The 20316-nt window shown below is 39.8% G+C and overlaps 1 protein-coding gene across 2 annotated transcripts in view; it reads left to right on the top strand.

Moving 5' to 3' along the window:
* LOC128520233 (rho guanine nucleotide exchange factor 4-like) overlaps nt 1-20316 on the top strand; it is a 75606-nt gene that overhangs the window by 1812 nt on the left and 53478 nt on the right. The window contains exons 2-4 of one of the 2 annotated variants that reach the window (XM_053494378.1): nt 1734-3037; nt 3863-4132; nt 4612-4741. In XM_053494378.1, coding sequence (XP_053350353.1) covers nt 1734-3037; nt 3863-4132; nt 4612-4741 — 1704 coding nt within the window. Of the gene's footprint in view, nt 1-1733; nt 3038-3862; nt 4133-4611; nt 4742-7608; nt 7903-20316 lie in introns of those variants that run through there. The other variant, XM_053494380.1, reaches the window with a different exon arrangement.

Consider the following 20316-nt stretch of genomic DNA (forward strand, 5'->3'; position numbering starts at 1 on the left):
TGACCAGCGCCATAGTTAAAGTAAGTGCACAGACTGTTCAAGTCTTTTGATTGTGCAAAATAACAGAACACAGTTATGAGAGTAAAAAACTCCCTTTTTTATATATTCACATATGTGCATTTTATATATGTATACCGGAGCCATGATTAGAAACTGGACTCACAAGAACTCTAATGGCCCAAACGTGTTATATATGGGATGGGGCAGTAACTCCCAGCTGAGTTCCTGTAATGTGCAGTTTTCACAGACAGATGACGAAATATTTTTGTGACTAAGAGTCTCATCACTGTCCTGTTCTTGAAATGCTCTGTAAATATTAATAATGTTTATGTCTTCACCAGGAATTGTATTGAAAGTCTGGGTTTGACTTGAACGCCTTATTTTAATTAGATGTTGTATGTGTAAAAAGAATATAAGTAATGGGTCAAGAAAATAATACGTTTAGATTTATTTTATAACAAGAATCACTCAGTAAAACTAAAATAACAATAAAAAAAATCATACATTGATATTCAATACAAAGCGATATGATTCCAATGTATTTCTCTGATGTTTTAAAGTATGTTGTTGTAATGTTCTAGAATGTTCTACAATGTTTGGGAATGCCATGGAACATTCTCAGAATATGTCTCATGTAAATGTACGGTGGCCGTGAAGTGCAAAGCAAATTAACAAAACTGAAAACAAAATAAATTAAAAAATGAAATAACAAAACCAAAACAACAAAACCAAAACAAAATAACAAATTAAAAACCAAATTAACAAAATGGAGAACAAAATAACTAATTCCCAAACAAAATATCAAAACCCAAAACTAATTTGTTATTTTGTTTTGTTTTTTGTTGTTTTGTTTTTGGTTTTGTTATTTTGTTTTCGGGTTTGTTAATTTGGTTTTGAATTTTGTTTTGGGTTTGTTATTTTGTTTTCAGTTTTGTTTTTTGTTTTCAGTTTTGTTAATTTGTTTTGCACTTTAGGGCCACCGTAAAAAAGAGTAGGTGATTATAAAAGCAATAAAGGAATAAAAGGTAACAATTTTATCTAACTTACATAAACTACTTTTATTAAAAGTAACGAATACAAAAAAAATATTATCAGTAAATCAGTATTTCTGTAATTTTTTCATTGCTCAATATATGCTCTGTGGGTATGACTGAACCTCGAGTGGTATGATTAATATTAACATAATTTTATTCTCCACCCAAGACCACACACACACACACACACACACACACACACACACACCTTCATACATAAACAAATATTGTGTATTGCATGAATTACAGCATTTGCTATTTGATAAATGCTGATTTCTCACTTACTAGTCTGTTTGCCTCGTCTAATTCAGGAAAATTGATACCTTTGTTTTGTTCTCAATTTGGTCTGATTTAATAACCAAGGGATTACCAAAGTTTATTTCAAATTGACTAAAGAAATCTGTTCGGAAATGTTAAAACACCATGTAATACAATACTTAATAAATATTATCCTACCTTGTAAAATAGAAGTGATGTTAAATGTACTGTATATAAAATATTTGCTACGTGTGTTGAAACTTGGACAATCATAAAAAGCGTTTTAGTTATATTTAGCTTTTTCCTGTGCAACATGCTTTATTTTCTAGCTAGCATATCTACCTGAAATTGTAAAATGTTAAAAATGTGAGGCAACTCACAATAACATGACTACTAAAAGCACTGATACAATTTTTAATGTATTATTTGCATGAACACCAGGCCAGCCTGAGGACCAGCCATCCTGCACTCATTCCGACCTGAATGAGGACAAGTCCCCACAGAATGACGAAACAACATCAACTCAGTGTCCATCCAGAGGATCCTTGGACCTGGACACGAGCAGCATTAACAGCGATGACCAAGAGGAGCAGAGAACTCTGGCTGGTCCCAGTGTGAAATCACGTAAAGTTAAGCCATCTAAATTTTCAGTTTTCTCCAAAATGTCCTCGTTCAGACTAGGAAAAAGTACGACAAGAGAAGGGAGGGTGAGCAAGGGTGAAATTTCACCCAGGGACTCTCAGGACAGAGGGGAGGACCTTCATTTCTATAGGAGTCACCTGACCCAGGATGCAGGACGAGACGCAGAGAGAGAGAGTCAGCCAGACAACTCGGACGATGAAGTCTTCTACAAAAGTGAGGCTGGAAATAAACAAGCAGGGCTTCAGGTAGATACAGAAGAGGAAGAGGATGGTCATGTTCAGGGCACAGGGGATGTTGAGGACTCGGAGATGCCGCAACTTAAACAGAACACGGGTGGTGAATGCGCAAGCTGCAGGAGAAGCAAAAGCACAGAAGGCCTAAGCTTCCGTTTGCGATTTGCCCAGGCTCACAAGTCTTTGTCAAGCTTATTTGAGTCTCGTTCCATGGATAAGTACAGCGAGTGTCCTGAATCAGAAGATACGCGAACCAAGCTTTCATGGAAGAAACAGAAACGGATAAAAGAGGTAGATCCCCTAAGACGTACGATGTCTGTTCCAGAGACAGATGGAAATAAAGCTACTCAGCGCCACACTGACCCACTGAGCAAGCGTGGCATCTTGCGAGATGGAGTTAGTGCATCCCTGCAGGACGGCAGATCAGATGGGCGCACTAGAAGGTGCTTGTCAATTACTTTTATTGATTCCTCTGAAGCCTCGCCTAATGGTGACTCTGGTCCCCTCACACCTATGGCCCCGCTAGCCAGTCAGCTGTCATCCTCTTGTTCCAAAATGCCAGCAGGACCCAATGAAAACTCAGAATCTCCCATGAGACCAATGAGTCCCAAACCAAGCAGTCCAAGATCTGCTGGGCAGAAACAGCGATTCCGTTACCCCTCTTCACGGGCAAACACTCTTTCTCTAATTGTTCTCAGCCAGAGTGTTAGTGTTTCAGATCCCCCTGAGAGACCACGGTCTCTCAAACCTAAAGTAGGGCGTCAGGGTTCCCTCAGTCCCCTGGGTACCAGCAGCCACCTGGAGGATGGCAGCATAGACAGTCCCTCCCCCATCAACATCAATACCTCTGTTACACAAAACGAATTTGAGGTAAGCTAAGTCTGTATTATTGCTGCCTTTACTTTGTTTAGAACTGTTCCATTAATGGTCCACCTAATTGTTTGATGATGTATGGTTGAGAATTGTTCACCATGTAACAATAACTATATAGTGTACATACCGGAACCGTATACAATACCAGTCAAATGTTCGGATACATCCCGTGGTCTACCCTGATTTTTATTTCCTTTTACTTCCAAAATATGCAGTGACCTCCTTCGAACAGTTGAGTTTGCTTGATTATAGTCTGATTCCTCAGACATACAGTAGCTTTGAAATACAACCGTGATGAAATACGATGAAACACTTTCCTTGATCCAATCTATCAGCATTTCTATCAGCATTAAACGTTTCATAGGCGAAATTATGATGGAGCAGAAAAAAGTCTAATCTTGTGTTGGCTCTAAGTTGCAGAAGCATAGAGTTCAGTCATAAACAGCGTCGTGCTTAAACTTTGAGAATATCGCCATCTAAAGGTGGCTTTGAAAACAGATAATGGAAAGAACTTGATGCCGGTACTGTTTGTTGGAATATATGACATTTTAGCACTATTAGGGACTGATTATAATACAGAACATTTAATCACATTCATTACATTTCCTTCACAATCTCTGCAAATGGTCAATCCATCAGCTCCTATGAGAACTGGTTCTTCTTTGGTGAAACCATGAAAGTGAAAAATTGATAAAAAATGTATTACATTTGTCTATTTTTCAATCAGTTACTAATGCTACCTTTAAATTCAATAATGCTTATTAATTAAGTTCCTTGCCTAATGATAGTGTAGTGGTCCGATGATGCTTTTTCATGAAACAGCCTAGCGTATGGATGAAGGAATCTCCTGGAAGTCCTTGTCCCTCCAGTCACACTACAGTAATGAAGGCGGTGAATACTTCTCCTTCTGGATCATCCGGTCTGGGGCCCGGATGCGAACCCAGCATTAGCGCTACTGTGCCAACCCAAGCTGGATGGGAGAGACACTGCTTTAGAGACGATCTGTGGATTGAGGAGGAAAAGAAGCGGCAGAGGAGAATGACGAGGGCAGCACCAAAGAGGCGCATTCACCCTCTGGAGGAGCTAGAGGAAGTAAGAGTGACCATCTAGTAGAGCAAAGACTTCTTCACTTCTTTCTTCCCTTCTTTTTTCTTTTCTATCATCTCTGTTTCCTCTTGAAAAACACACACACACACACACACAATTTCTTCTCTTCCCCTATCGTTATCAGCTTTGCACTCTGCTTATCTGTACAGTCTGCATTATTGGTCTGCATCATTATGGATTCTACTCAAGTTCATAATGCTCATGCCAAGTCCATCAATATTTTTCCTGAAATTGTGCTAGACTCCAGACATGAACTGTAGAACCAGCCACAGGATCATGTTATTTAATAAATCAAAACTTCATCTCTATTCAGTCCAGATATACTTTATCTGCTCTATCTTCCATACACCAGGTGTGTTAGCACATGAAGTCAAAACACAGGACAAAACTGATTTCCTATCAGCACCTGCATATACATATGTTTTTGATAACAATCCATCTATCTACTATCTCTCGTTCTCTAGGTGAGGGGCCGGCTGCCTCTGTGTGCACTGAAGGTGTTTTCTGGAATGCCACTCCGAAGTCTAAGCTTCTCTCACAGCACCCCCATTGGGTTGGATTGCCTCGACTGGGGACGACGCATGTCCTCTCCTGGTGAGTACTGAGGCTTTCACAGAGCTGCTTGTGCTAATTTATTAAGGCCAGTGTTGAAACCATTATCAATAAAACACCTAGGTTTTAGGTTCCTCTTGTGCCACCAGGTGAGTGTGTGCTTCATGGCCACTCGGGGGATGTACTGTAGTGTATGGCACCAGGGGGTTAGTGGTGGATCCTTTGGGTGCTGTCAGATGTGGACAGGCCCAGGAGTAGCTCAGTAGTTAAGGCATTGGACTATGGTTCGGAAGATCCCAGGTTCAAACCCCACAACCACCAAGTTGCCACTATTGAGCAAAGCCCTTAACCCTCACCTGCTTAGATGTGTAATAAGATAAAAAAAAAATGTAAGTCGCTCTGGATAAGAGCATGGATGGTCAATTGGAATCTGCATTGACTTTTTTCTGTATTTTGTGCAGCATTGGCTTTCCTTTGGGATCAGGCCCCTAGTGCTTGTTGGTATGCAAAGCATTTTAGGAAATCAAACTAAGCATTCAAAACAGAATGTAGAAGAAACAAAAAAAAAAAAAACTATCCAGCACAAACTATTGTGGCCTCTACAGCAGATCCTCCAACACAGATTATTGTAGCCAATTGTGTGCATGTATGGAAATTTACATAACCACTAGTATTGAAAGCTGATAGATCCAATGTAGATATTATGTTTAAGATTGTTAGAGTTTAAGATGACTTGAACAAAGGAGAATTGGTGCTGGATGTGTCCACCACACCTCAGTCGGTGTAACAGGGACGGAGGGACAAACAGACATATGAATGAGGTGATGACGTGTCTGAAGATCTCAGCAAAGAGATAATATTTGGGCTTTTGGCCGGGCACCCTGTGTTACGCATGTCCTGTATATAAAAATAACAAAATCATTAACATATAAGACAGAGAAGAGGATGCAGAGGATAGGCTTAGATGGAGGCAGATGATTCGCTGTGGCGACCCCTGAAAGGGAACAGCCGAAAGACAAAGAAGAAGAATTAACATATAAGACAGACATGGAGCGAGTGGGAGACAGACAGACGATAGAAAACATATTAGCATTTACCAGTTAGACAAAGGGTTCAATCAGACACAAGGTATTTGTATGTATATTGGTCTGAACATCACCTTCCTGGAGCCAGTTAATACAGTGTTATTGTGATGTGGACAGACTACCAGCAGGAGGCAGCAGAACTGTGGTTTAAACACTGCGGAAAAGAGCTTGTTATTTTTCTCTTGTCAACAGTGGGCTTCTAAACGCCGCATCCCTCCTGTTTATAAAAAAGTGTCATGTTCCATAAGGCTACGAACAGACGATGTGTCTGGAGGTTGTTTATCTAAAATTTAAAGCAAGACGTGAGCATTATAACTGGAACACATTACACAAATTCATCAGTTGTGGAAATGTGATCGTGTAGCTCCCAACATGTGGCTCTCTGGAGGTCCTGAGGGACTGAGAAAGTCCTTTAATCAAGTGGGTGGGCAGCTTGGTGTTGTCTACGAGTTGACTTTATTTAAAAAAGATTTCCGAAACACGGATGTCAGCATGTTGGCATACACACCATGTTTTGTGCACCTCCACACTCAAATGACCCTACTTACCCCGTGAGTGAGGTCAGACCAGTCGTGCCAGATGTCGCTCCTCTGTAATTAGATTAGTTTGTGTTTATTATATTGAGCGAAGAGGTTTGGTGCTGCCTTGCCAGGAATTACTGTGTTTGTGTTTAATATGCCTGCAATGCTTTATATCTTATCGACATCAATCCTCAATTCTTGAAATGTGTATTTTTAGGGCGGCATGGTGCCTTAGCGATTAGCACTGCCGCCTTTCACCTCCAGGGTTAAGGGTTCGGTTCCTGCCTCAGGTCTGTGTGCATGGAGTTTGCATATTCTCCCTATGCTTGGTGGGTTACTCTGGTTTTTCTTCCAAAGACATGCAGGTTAGGCTAATTCTCATTCCCAAATTGCCCATAATGTTTGTGTGGCACCCCATCCAGGGGGCATACCCAGCCTCATGCGCTTAGACTCCCTGGATAGGAGCATTCAAGTAGGTCCAATGAGAATTCTAAATTCCCCAATGTGTGTGGACAAACATCCCATCCATGTATTTATACCTCATTTCACATCAGCTGTGTCATGGCAGTTGCTAAACTGTACCAAACCCAAATCCATGAAAAAGCAGTATTTACTTTAGCCTCTGAATTTATTTTGGAAATCGCCTGGCATTAGATCGCGCTAATAAATTTTGAGTTGGTACAGAGTACACAGGGAGTATCCCGTATCAAGTGTGTAGGAGGGTTGAGAGTGTTCTCTGTTACTCTACGCTTGGAGTTTATGAACGATATTTATACCCAGCGCTGTGAGGAAAAAGCCTGGCATGACATTAGATCACATTTCTGGCGTGCATCATATAATATGCATGTTGTGTGTACAGTGTGTGTGTTTGTGTACATTAGTATATAAGAGCTCCATTCATCTTCACTCATAAGCAGCAGCGCCATAAAGCCCTGCCATAAAGTGTCTTGGGTACGCACAGACAGGCAGGAAATCCCATCGTTCCAGCTTCCTGTGTGACCCTCCGCAAAGCACCAGGGCTTTATCCATTACAGCCAGGTTTCTACAGGAGAGCTAGATGGAGCAAGGGAAAACAAGTGAGGGGTGAAATGAGCTGCTTTCAGCGCCGCTCTAATGCTATTAGTGGCTCTTTTTCATCTCCTGAGTTCCCCCTCAAAGCCCCCCACTGATGAATGGTGTGCTGCTATGGGAAAGAAGTGACAGAGCAAGGGAGAGAGAGGGAGAGAGAGGGAGAGAGAGAGAGAGGGAGAGAGGGGGGAGAGGAGGAGCTGCAGATCTTACAGCAGAAAGGCTGTTGCTAGTGACCAGGCAGCAGTATCAGCTAGCACTTCTTCATACACATACTCTGTTTCTGTTGAGATCGCAGCAGACAAGGGTGTACGCTTGTGCGCTGCCATGCGCACCCAGCAGGGCGGCGCTGAGGGCTCCATGCCCCTGCCCGGGGGTAGTTGTGGCAGTAGCAGTGGCAGTTCTGGTTTGTCACCTGGATCAGACTCGGATGCCAGTCTTGGGCCTGGAACTTACACTGGATATGGGGGAACCCTGAGGGGCATCTTATCCCGATATTGGAGCCTTGAGAGCCTTCACTCCACCACAGGTGAGATAAAACACATACTAGACATATAACTCAGTTCTGTTTAGTATCGTTCAGCAACTTTATCAGCAATATAATGAGCATTGTATGGTTGGTGCCATATCTTTCATATTGTTTTATGTTGATTAGTCATGATGGTTGGATGTAGATGGTTGGTTTAATTAAAAAACAACAACAATCATTTTTAGTATTATTGTTGTTGTTTAAAGGATGGATTTATGAATAGATGGATGGATGTATTGGCGCTTTCAGGTCTCTAAATGGACACAGTGATTCATGCAGTTTGGTTCTGTGGATCTTTGGATGTATTGATGTTTTGGTGTTCTTTACATTGATGGAGATATTGATGCTTTTTTGGTTCTCTAGATCACTGAAGAGATTTGTGTACTGGGGTTCTCTAGATCAGTGAAGCGATTGAATGTTTTGGGGGTTCTCTTCATGGATGCTGAGATTGATGCTTTGGGGTTCTCTGGATCAGTGGTGGGATAGACATTTTGGGGTTCACTGAATGGATGGAAGGATTGACACACAGATGATTGGAGAGATCAATGTTTTATGGTTCTCTGAATTGATTGAGGGATTTGTTTTTGCATCTCCTGAGATGGAAGAGTGGGTGGTTAAACAATTGTATGGATGGAATAAAGTTTTGTAGTTTTCTAAGGTGATATAGGGATTTAGTGTTTTCTGGTTTTCTTCAAGGTTGAAATGATTGATGCTTTTTGAGTCTTCTGCTTTTTGGGAGCTGAGTGGATCAACTAATGTTTTGTGGTTCTTTAAAGTGATATAGTGGTAGAGGGATTTGGTACTTGATGAATGGAGGGATTGCTGCTTTGTGGTTCTTCAGATCTTTGAAGGGTTTTAAATTTATTGGACTCTGTATAATATTAGGTAAATATATTAATAGGTGAAACGATGGATGGATGGATGGACTGGTGGTTTACTGTCATCATGATGGATTGAGGGATTCATTCTTTTTAGTTTAAAAAAAGAATTGTGAGTTTAAAACTTTTTGCTTCTCTGATTGGATGAATAATTGGAGGGATCCTCTTTGTGAATGGTTGGGTTGCTGAGGTTTTGATTCTGTGAATGGATAGAAAAAATTGATTGTTCATGGTTCTCTGCAACAGGAGATGATTAGATGATGTGATGGATGGATGAATGGATGAATGGATTGGTTTACAGCATGCTATTCTCATACTGCCATGAATGAAAGAATAAGAAGGTATATTATACAGTACATATGAATTTGTTCATTTTGCTTTGTGATGTGTTTTGTTTTGTGTCCATCGAAATGTATAATTAACCTCAGGATAAATATATATGCTGATGTTTTTATATATGAGGTTATTCAGCATGTGTAAGGTTTGTGAAGAATGTGATTTCCGTTAATATTAGATACGTATTTAATTAGATTTGTAAATAATTAGCTGGGAGCATCTGTTGCTTCAGTGATCGAAGCATGTGTTGATGCTGTTTGTCCAACTGTGTTAGTTCAGTGTGTCATCTCTGCCTGTCTCTCTTTCTCTCTCTCTCTCTCTGGAGCTTAAGCACTCTTGTCACATTCACTTCACTTGTTTCTGCATCGTCATGGAGACAAAGTCAAGGTGAACTTTATCACACAGATCAGATAATGATGAATGCGTACAGTTTCGCCCCATGTCCTCTGAGACTTCTCTGGATCGATATAAGGCTTCGATTATTGCGCAGTGTAAACGACGAGCATGGGGTCCCTGCATCGTTTCCTACAAGCGCCATCGATTTACGCTTTCACGTTTTCACGCTTTCGTTGCACCTGTAAAGCAACGTCTGGGAAACCTCAGGCTCTACCAGGTGTCGGCGATTTTCTTTTATATTTCGTAACACCCCTGAAGGTGAAGAGAGTGTCGAAAGTTATGGCATGGTAAACATGCCACTGTAACGAGTGTGTGTCCACTGATGATTTGCAGGAACCAATGACAGAAACCAGACACATAGAAATGGAAGCAATCAAGCTTCATTCACAAAGCAAACAAACCTCATTCACTTTCTCTCTCTCTCTCTGTGTTTTGTGCTGAGGATTTAGGACCTTGCTTTAGGCTTTTTGGGGGTTTTGGGTATTATATCAAAAATAAACGTCTTTCTCATCTATAGTGTCTTTTTATTCTATCTATAGACGTGATTTAAGACAGTAGAATGTTGGAAGGAACCTATAGAACTCCATGGAACAGTAACCCTGGAGTAACACTATATTCTGTACCATTGTGCCGCTCTAAAATGGACCATAAGGTCTGTAATAAGGTTTACAAAAAAGGCCAAAAATAAGGTCCAATCCATCTAGATCTTCATGAATTTTACTTATATGACAAGATTCGTTTTGGATAGTGGACTAAAAGGTTTTAAGGCCTTTGTATTTGTATAGTGTCAGATGTTTCTGATTCCTGGTACCAAAACACTGGAATTCCAGTAACTTCTGTTTGTGCTCACGTTGAGCCAAATCCAACACAATCTATCAGTGGCCTTAAGTACAACTCTATTTTTCCCTATTTTCCATTTTTCTAGGCCAAAAAATAATTATATCTACAGTAAAAAATGTTCCTTCCCTTTTCGTCTTGCTTTTTCTATCATACATGAGCACACACTTGTTATAAACCCTGCAGCATGGCGTTCTCCTACGCCATACTCATGTCTCGTTAGCAGTGACTCACTGTCATGCTGCGCATCAGTCGCTTCCGATCAGACAATCCCACTGTAGTGAAATCCCGCTGGATTGATTGTAGTGCTTGTGGTCTTGGCAGTTGACCCTTTTAAAAGGGTCAGGGTTGAGGGTCAGGGTCAGGGTTGAATTCAAGCCAGCTCAGTTTTCATTGTTGTCACACACAAGTAAGATGAAATAGTGAGTCTTCAGAAACAGGCAGCAATATACAGCACAAAAACTATTGTTATCTGTTGGTTTGCCTCGTGACAAATGACATCATGCCAGGAGTCATTGCTGCAAATGGAAGATATGTAGCTGAAGACTCCCAACATTCTTCACATTCGCATATCATACAGTCAGCCTGGACTGTACGACTGTAGGAGGAAACCCACCAACCAAGAAAAGAACATGTCAATTCCCCATGCACCGTCCAGAGGCAATATTGGAACCACGACCTTGGATATACAGGGTGACAGTACTAACTCATAAGCAGCTTTGCCACCCTACCAAAACCATACATATATTTATAGACCAATCAGCTATAACATTTTGGGTTTCTCGTGTGCCATCGGGGCCTCGGTGGATCAGACTTGTTTGTCCAGTGGGGAGTTTGGAGGCCGGGTCGGCCCTCGGGTTCTTGACCTGTTGGACCCCGTTACCAGTTGGTGTTTTGGTGCCTTCCTATCATGTCCAGGCCTGTTTTTTTATGATTTGTGCTGAAATGGCCTTTACTCCCCATGGGCATGGATGAGCCTTGGGCACGATGATCCTGTCACCAGTTAACTTGTATGCGGTTGGTGATCAATGGTGTTTAGTTCAGCTCTCAGTGGTCATGATGTTATGTCCAAGGGAGAGGCTGTGGGTAACTAATCAGAAGGTTGGGGTTCAAGCCCCAGCACCGCCAGCTTGGCACTGTTGAGCCTTTGAGAAAAGCCCTTAGCCTTCCTGATTTGGTGTAATAGTGATTGAGTAAAGATGTGCTAGATTAGCTTAAACACGAAAGATATAAAATCTGTCATAACCAGGCTCTGATCCTAAGACTTTGTGCATCCGAGTGCCGTCCTGATCCTCACCATACTGTCTCTTACATCATCCTTACACTGTTCCATTTATAAAACATTCAATTCAATTTTACAATTCTCACATTGTTTACACCACAGTTCTATTAATAATAATTTTAATTTTAATGTGTGAAAATGCTTGCTTTCTCCACACACTGACACACAGGTAAACTTTGTGCCGCTGTAGTGTGTAGTGTCTTATGACTCATGTCACTGTAATGAGAGCTTTCACGCCAAAACACTGAGCTGCTGACTCGAACCACCCGAGATAACAACGATGTCATTTTTCTGTTCTGAAGCCCAGGGATTTAAACAGAAACACACAGCCCTTCCTAATCTTGCCTCATTAATACGCCCACTGATTCACTCGTCATTCATGGGTGTGTGGGGTAATACTGTATGTAATACTGTTCATGCCTAATGTTTTTGTGGCTTTCTTACTATACTCTTGCCAGATGTTAATAGTGTAATAATATAAGAAGGAGAATCTTTAAATGCGACTATTTATACCTGTGTTGTTTAATGTTGTTCAAAGTCATATTAAAATGATGTTTTCTCTTCTTAAGCTCAATAGCTTTGTTTAATTTTGACAATATGTTTACAATATGATTGAATCGAGATTGCAACTTAACTCCTATTCTGATCTGATAAGACGTACCTTTTCATGCTTAAAGTGTGATCAGCTCAGTCTTCCCATCTTTTCCGATAAACCCCGCCCCTTTACATTATGACTGATTACAAAAATTCAGTCTCGTCTCTGATTGGTTAAATGCAGAAGGACTGCTTTTATTCCAAGAAAAAAAAGTGTCCCACAGATTGGGGTCGGAACGTTCCGATTGCGAGGGTTACGTGATGCATTTTTTATTCTAACCGGGCTGTTATTCCCATTATTGGTGCAGTATTAAGACCTAATGGTGTTTACAGTAGTTGTGGTGGAAACACAAGCTCATACAAGCAACAAATATCTGCCATGAGCCAACAAATAAATGAATACAAAGAAGTGCATTCTCATAATATCGTTAACGCTAAGAGCTGTTGCTCTAATAGGTTTTTTTTTTCTGTCTCATGCTGCTGCCACTTCGCTTCAGCATCAGTGTTTCAGTGTCCCCATGTCTGTGTAAGCCACCAGCTCTCAGGGCAAACATGAATCATTTCTGGCTGGTTTGTTGTGTCACATCGTTACCAGCGTGAGTACAGGAGAACATGTACTGTTCATATAACAAAGAGCTCCAGTGAAACCTGGCATGATTTGAAAATGTTTTCAGCGTTATAACTGTAGGCAACTGTGAATAAAAAGGGAAAAACATAAAAAAAAAAAGAAAAGGAAAAAGTCTTTTTAGAACTAATTATTTTATAACGCCTTGGGGTAAACCCTTAACCCTTAATCAGGCAAGCCACATTTGGTAACTTCTGTGGGATCTGTTTTTGTTTTTGTTTGTTTGTTTGTTTTTATTTTGTTACAGTACATTTTGGAAAAAAAAAAATACTACCCTAGAAGGACAATAGATGGAGGGCTATCACTTATCCCGTTATACGGCACTCACTGAAATACTTGGAAATTCCAAATTTTAAGCCTTTTTTATTTCGTTATTGATTTTTTTTTATGATTTATGAAATGACTGAAACTGGGTTAAGAAACCCTCAACACATTATTAACACCTGGAGGGAAAAAAAGGCTTGAGTTTGGACTTTGGAGCGATGGAAAAAGGTCATGTGATCTGATGATCCGAATGTACTGAATGACCAGGTTATCATATCTATGGAGCTTCTCCTCCCTGATGCCATTGCCATATTCCAGGACTGAGGGAGCGTAAGGAACTTTACTGTAGGCTTGGAAGCATTAATTAAACGACACATTAATTAAGAAGCATTAAGACATATGTGTTTTTTAATACTTCGATTAAAAATAATAATAATAATAAAACCTCCCCAACAGTGTTTGACTGATGGTGGATAGTTGGTTACCTGGCAACCCAGGACGAGGATCTATCCAATGACAGAAACCTGCTGTAAGCACCCTGGATAAGAGCGTCTGCCAAATATCTAAATGTTAATGTAATAATCCAACTAAGCCATTAAGAACCCCATTTCTCAACCAGTGGGAAATTCTTATCATGTACACTTACACACTTTTATATCGTCTTTCTCACAGTTCTAAATCAAGCCTTTAAGGGTTCATCCAGACAAATAACCTCACCTAAATTCACCAAGAGGCTTGGATTCTTGTCAACAACAGGATTAATGCCTAATAACCAGAAAGCTAGACTTGGACTAGAAGACAGCGTGTTTTTTTTATTAATTAATTTATTTATTTATTTTAATAAAAACAAAAGTTTTAATTCATAATCCATATGAAACTTCGGATGCTACTGGGTCCCTCATAAGACATACAGTGTAGAGTTTTACAAACCGATCCAATGCTGTTTGATTTAGATTCAAATAAAGCTTTAAACTGTTCTAAATATGGCACAGAGATCGATATTTTCTTCGAATGTCCTTTCCGATACTCTGAGCTGTATCTGAGGCGTCCTGTCCTCTCCGCAAAGTGTCCTAAAGTGGGCAAATTTAAAAGTGATGTCATGCTAACATGAGTTTATGTCATCTGAGCACACACACAAAGACGCCTTTCAACCAAAAAAACAAGGCAGTCATGTCTGAAAGCATTCGTCTAAAAGACAAAGAGACAGAGAGAGAGAGAGAGAGATAGAGAGAGAGAGAGAGAGAGAGAGAGACGTGTGCATTTAAAATAGGTCGCATTTCCCAAGTCTTGCAGCCATACAGCCTCGTACGCCACCACCGAGCCCGAGAGGACCAGGCCATGCGTGAATAACACGCCCGTGATTCCAATGAGTGCTGGTTTTCTTCTCTGAAGTGACACAACCTCAGTAGAACAACTTTAATAAAACCCTCATACACAGAATCGGCTGTTTATTTCTCTTCCATCACAACAATCCAAGAAGACGACAGTTTTTTATTTAATATTGCGCAACAAAATCAGTGGAATAAGTTACTTCCTACTCTCACTTATGTGCTGTAAATCTTCTTTAATTCTTCTAATATATGGAACAAATAAAACAAACACCAAACTACGGCTAGGGTCTAGGAGCTGTGGCATTAAGCAATATCATGAGCTGGGACAATGATGGAGACCAGTGTCTCATAAAGCACTTTGGTCGAGGGGTTTGAGTCCCACCTCAGGGTCCCAGTGCTTGGTGGGTTTCCCCTAAGGGGTTGCAGTTTCCTCCCACAGTATAAAGACATGCAGATGAGGCTAACTGACGTTCCCCAACTTGCCTGTAGACTGTGAAGGATGTGTGTGAGTGTGTGTACGTGTGTGCCCTGCGATGGATTGCTACCTTGTCCAGGGTGTACCCCACCCTGTGCGCTCCAGGCCCCCCGCAACCCTGTACAGGAGGTGAATAAATGATGATACCAGCCACACCCACTCCTCGCTTGGATACACGTACCATATTAATTTTATTGCACTTACGTACAGTATTTTCCATCCTCATGGGGATTCTTTTTTTGGTGTAGCTCTTCACTTTAGCTGAATAGCATTAATGAAATGAAAGTGCGGGTAAGTCTTTAAACTGTTTACATATTTCACTGGTTGAATTTTGCCTAATGCATCTCTTTAACATCACACTCATTATTTCATTTTAAATCAAGAAACACATCAGAGTGCGTTTTAACATTTACCAGACATTTTCATCATGAGGTTTTACGACAGTGTTGTTAATCCGCTGTCTGTCCATGGCTGACCAATAGCAGCGTGCCTAAGACATGGTGTGTCTGTGAGAGTAATTATCCACCTAATGGATTTGTAATAGGTCCGCGGTGTTCGATTAGCCGCTGCCACGGAGTACAGAATGGCCCATCAACGAGATTTAACGCCCTCCTGTCTTTTGTCTTGGCTGCCCTTTTGAATGATGTCATATCAAGTAGGTGGAGGAATCGATGGCGCTGAGTGTATTTAGATTGATCTGATTAAATCCGATGCTCGGTCTGTTATCCGGGATGACCAGGCACAGACATGGATCGCCTTTGCTCTGTCAGATGTCTGTCCGGTTTGCTTCCCTCCTGTCGTCTTATTAGATCAGATCAGATCAGATCAGACTGGCTTCATAACTCAGCAAACAGACCTCTTTATCCTCAGGTCCATAAATGTTTATGAGATGTCCCGTGCTCCCAGAGCACAGAGCGCTTATTAAAACTTGCAACGAGGACAGAAATCATAAAGCTCAGGGTCTTGATTCGAATATTGGATTCAGACTTAATGAATTCACCCAGCCGTCTAATGGGAACGTCTTCCCCCCCACACTTTTTCTATAGCTGCTTACTTTAATGTCAGTTATGTAAGACACAACAGCCAACCCAGGTTGCGTCCTGACCTCACATCAGAAAATAATAAGCAAACTCCATAATTGTCGTTTTATGATATTGGGATGCATCTCATTTACACCAGGGCTGGGTCATAATAATAATAATGATAATAAAGAATAATGAATCTGCTTACTTTTGCAGGCTCAGCTTGAGGCATCTCAGTGCTTTTTATTAAAAGCTTCATAATAATTCTTTCATGATTAATTAAAGCAGTGCAGTATAACAATCACCTACAGTATCAACATTTTATGTTATACACTTAATTACCATGTAAAATAAGTAGCTAAGGAAATAGGCAGCACGGTGGTGTAGCGGTTAGCACTGTCGCCTTGCACCTCTAGGGTCTGGGTTCGATTCCCGGCCAGGCTCGGTTCCCGTCTCTGCGTGCATGGCGTTTGCATGTTCTCCCCGTGCTTGGTGGGTTTCCTCCCACAGTAAGAAGACATGCAGATTAGGCTTATTGGTGTTCCCAAATTGCATGGAGTGTGTGCCCTGTGATGGATAGGCACCCTGTCTAGGGTGTACCCCACCTCATGCCCTAAGTCCCCTGGTATAGGCTCCAGGCCCCTGCGACCCTGAATACAGGATAAAACTATATAGAAGGTGAGTGAGTGAGAGTTTTTCTTGTTCTACTAACAGGCTTTTAGATTGAGCGTGTATATAAACCTTAGCAGGAAGACATGATATTGATGGAAACTACAAATTAAATCCTGTTAATTAAGTGTATCTGCGAATTCTTTGGGGTATAAATAGAGATGCTTCTTCTTAGATTTAAACTAATTCCTCTTATTGATGTTTCCTGTTCAGTGTTGAACCCTGATTTACCCTCAGACTTACACTTAACCAGAGCTACTGGCTGCAGATGTAACCTACCCTAATAAATACATGCACAAATACTACAGATATTTCTAATGTCATTACCATTATATTATATTACGAAATTTTGATAAGGTCTTTTGTAAAAATTAATATTGCAGCAATATTGTAAACTATAAATATGACAAGATGGAGTTTTTACTGAATTTTGGCACCGGTGCACTTTTCCTTGTCCTCGAGTAGACTTTAGAAAAGCTTGGACAGCTTATTTTTATTTATTTTTTAAAAAAGCAAAAAAAAAAAAAAACCCATCAGCAGCCTCCCTCAGGCCAAGTGTAAGCAGTAATTTAGCAGCACAGGGTTTCATTTCCACACACGATGCAGACATTATGAGCTTCCTGGCTCAAGCAAACAACAGAACGATAATTCCGTTTCGACTTGTAAACATGCCCACACGCTTTCTCGTGCTCTCTCATGTTTTGCTCTCTCTCTCTCTTGTTCATTCCATTTACTTTGGAGATTCTTTCTCCATAAATAGACAATTCTCTTGCCTCCCTACTGCTCGCATTGTGATCCCCGAGAGCAGGAATGCTTGTTGAAGTGAAGAGGAGTTAGAGGAGTTGACATGACAGCAGCGCTATACAGCACACACACCATAACCAAACAGAAGATATTTCTGTGGAGCTTCTCTTCTGCCAGTGTGATCGCAAAGCAAGAAACTGACTCGTGCATTAGGAATAAGAAACACTATTAAATACATGCATATACGAATCGAAGGTGTTTTCAGCCTCCGTGTTGCACTGGAGAATCACAAATTACACACGTGCAACTTTAATGCTTTGTTTAGGAAGAAGAAGAAACATCTCATTATTATAATGGTTTAAGCTGACTAGAAGGAGACGGGGACACACACACACACACACACACACTAAGCAACAAAAAGTTTGGGCAGTTTGTTCATAACGTTGTTCTCTTAAAGCATAACGTAATATATAAAAAGCTGATTAAATTATGAAATTCTTTGAAAACCCTTGACATAAAATGTTTATGAATCTTTTCATTCTTACTTGTTTCTTCCTAAAAAATGATTTAAAAAATAATTCTGAAAGCATGGATCTTTATACTGCATTCTGTTCCCATGGCAACAGAGTCATATGCGATGCTTCTGGCTGTGCTTCCTCGTTTCTGCCATTTATGCCTTATTTTATTATAATCATTATTTATTAGTCTATATTTTCTTAAGTGTTCTTAGCTACTATTTAATTCCACTGATTCATGACTTAAACTTTATGTTGTTGTTTTTTTTGTAGTAATACCTTCTGACCTGAATCAGTTCTAGATTTTTTTATCTTAATCAGATCTAATTAATTTAGATCTAAATCAGTCTTAGGGACTGTATCCTGTGACTGGACTGAACTTGGTTGACGTTAGTCCTTAAAAGTCTTCGTGACTCTTGCTTGAGTGGACAGAAGAAGGGAAGAAGGTCAGAGATGGACGCAGGCTTCCTGCACTCATGTTCTTCTCCTTCCTCAGCTCGGTCCATCTCACTCCTCCTCTTCCTCTCCATGGATTCCTCACTGAGATCGGTGTGTGTTTTATTCTCTCTGAGGATCTCTCTCTGCTCGGCGTCTCCTGTACGAAGGAGCTCGCGTCAGGCTCAGGCGATGTACAGTGTAGATTTGGGAGGTGAATATTCAGGGTCTTTTTGTAGCTGTTCACACACACACACACACACACACACACACACACACACATAGTGAAGGAGCTTATTATCAGTGCACTCACACCTCCTCTGTGCTAACGGATGACGCAGCAGTGTTTTTGATGTGTGTGTGTGTGTGTGTGTGTGTGTGTGTGTGTCTGACTGACTTTGTGAGTGTTTGCACTTTCCTCTCTAAATTTAGGTTTAAGGGCTTATTGGCTCCCTGCAGGTGATACCATATGTGTGTGTGTGTGTGTGTGTGTGTGTGTGTGTGTGTGTGTGTGTGAACTGTTTTTCAATTCACTGCAGCCAAGCACTGCATAATGAACCGATTTATTTTGAGGAAAACTGTATCTATGCATATTTTTTATAAATGAACAGAGTGTCTTAATATATATATTATGTGCCCTCATATATATATATATATATATATATATATATATATATATATATATATATATTTTTTTTTTTTTTTTTTTTTTTTTATAAATGCAAAAAAAATGCAATTCAAATCAAATTTATAGGGGCCTTTTGTTTTTATTGTTTTATTGTTGTTCCATATAGTTTATATTTAACAAATGGTCACCTTGGGATTATATGGTTTTGTCTAACATTTTTGTCAAAATTGAATTCACATTTCACATTTTCTTTTTTTTTTTTTAAATAAATAATAATAAATCAAATGGAATGTGTCAACCCAGCAAGATTTATTAATTTTACAAATAAAATAACCCAGCACTTTACCATTTAACCCAGCAAGAGTGTTAGTTTAACCCACTGGTCGGGTCAGATGAACAACCCAGCGCGTGTTCTGTCCAATAGTGACCCGGCGGCTGGGTTAGGGTTGGGTTGTTTTTTAACCCAGCAGTTTTTGGAGTATGTATACTGTATATCTATAATTTGTAAAGTTGTATAGTAAAAAGTAAAATATCAGCACTGTAGTAACAAAGAATAGTAACACACAACTATAGATATACGATATTATAATGTAGTATAGTAATAAAAGGTCCGGGTGTATCATACAGCAAAGCAGCAGGACGGATTGTAGCTGTGTATTTCCTATTAATGAAGGTACAGTAACAAATAGCTTTTATTTTAATACTTTTTGCATTCAGTAGTAGTATGAAGTGAAAATCTGCTACGAAGTTGCTAGTCTTAGTATAATAGGAATAAGTGGTAAAGGTTTTAAATAGTCATGATATATACAGAGTAAGTAAAAAAATGTATACACACTTCAAAATATTATAATACTGTTATCAGTATTGTATTAATATTATTTACATCACACTATTTTTATTTTCATGTATTGTAAAGTGTGTGTATATATATATATATATATATATATATATATATATATATATATATATATATACACACACACACACACACACACACACAGACTGAAGCCCTTTTTTCTGATGAGTCGCACTAACAAGTGTGTGTGTATAGAAATGCTTTTCACAAATGCAATTCCACAAAGCGTTTAAGTGATCTCATGAATTTTTCTGATCAAATCTCTTCTACAAAGTCGACAGGTTAGCACCATCTATATATGAGTTTGATTATTTAGATTAGGAGAGAAAGGACAAAAAGAGATCAATAGTCTTACCTTTTGTGTAAAACTCCATGTTGAAATGTTTAATTGCTCGTTTGATATTTATTGAGTAGTATCTCTTGTAAATAAAAAAAAAATCTTTATAGCCTTACTGTTTTGCTGGAAATAAAAATGCTATTCTAATGCGATTAGATGTTTATGCCTTTTCTCCTTATCACTTCCCAAG

The sequence above is a fragment of the Clarias gariepinus genome, chromosome 4, assembly GCF_024256425.1.
Source record: "Clarias gariepinus isolate MV-2021 ecotype Netherlands chromosome 4, CGAR_prim_01v2, whole genome shotgun sequence".
NCBI classification, from domain to species: Eukaryota; Metazoa; Chordata; class Actinopteri; order Siluriformes; family Clariidae; genus Clarias; species Clarias gariepinus.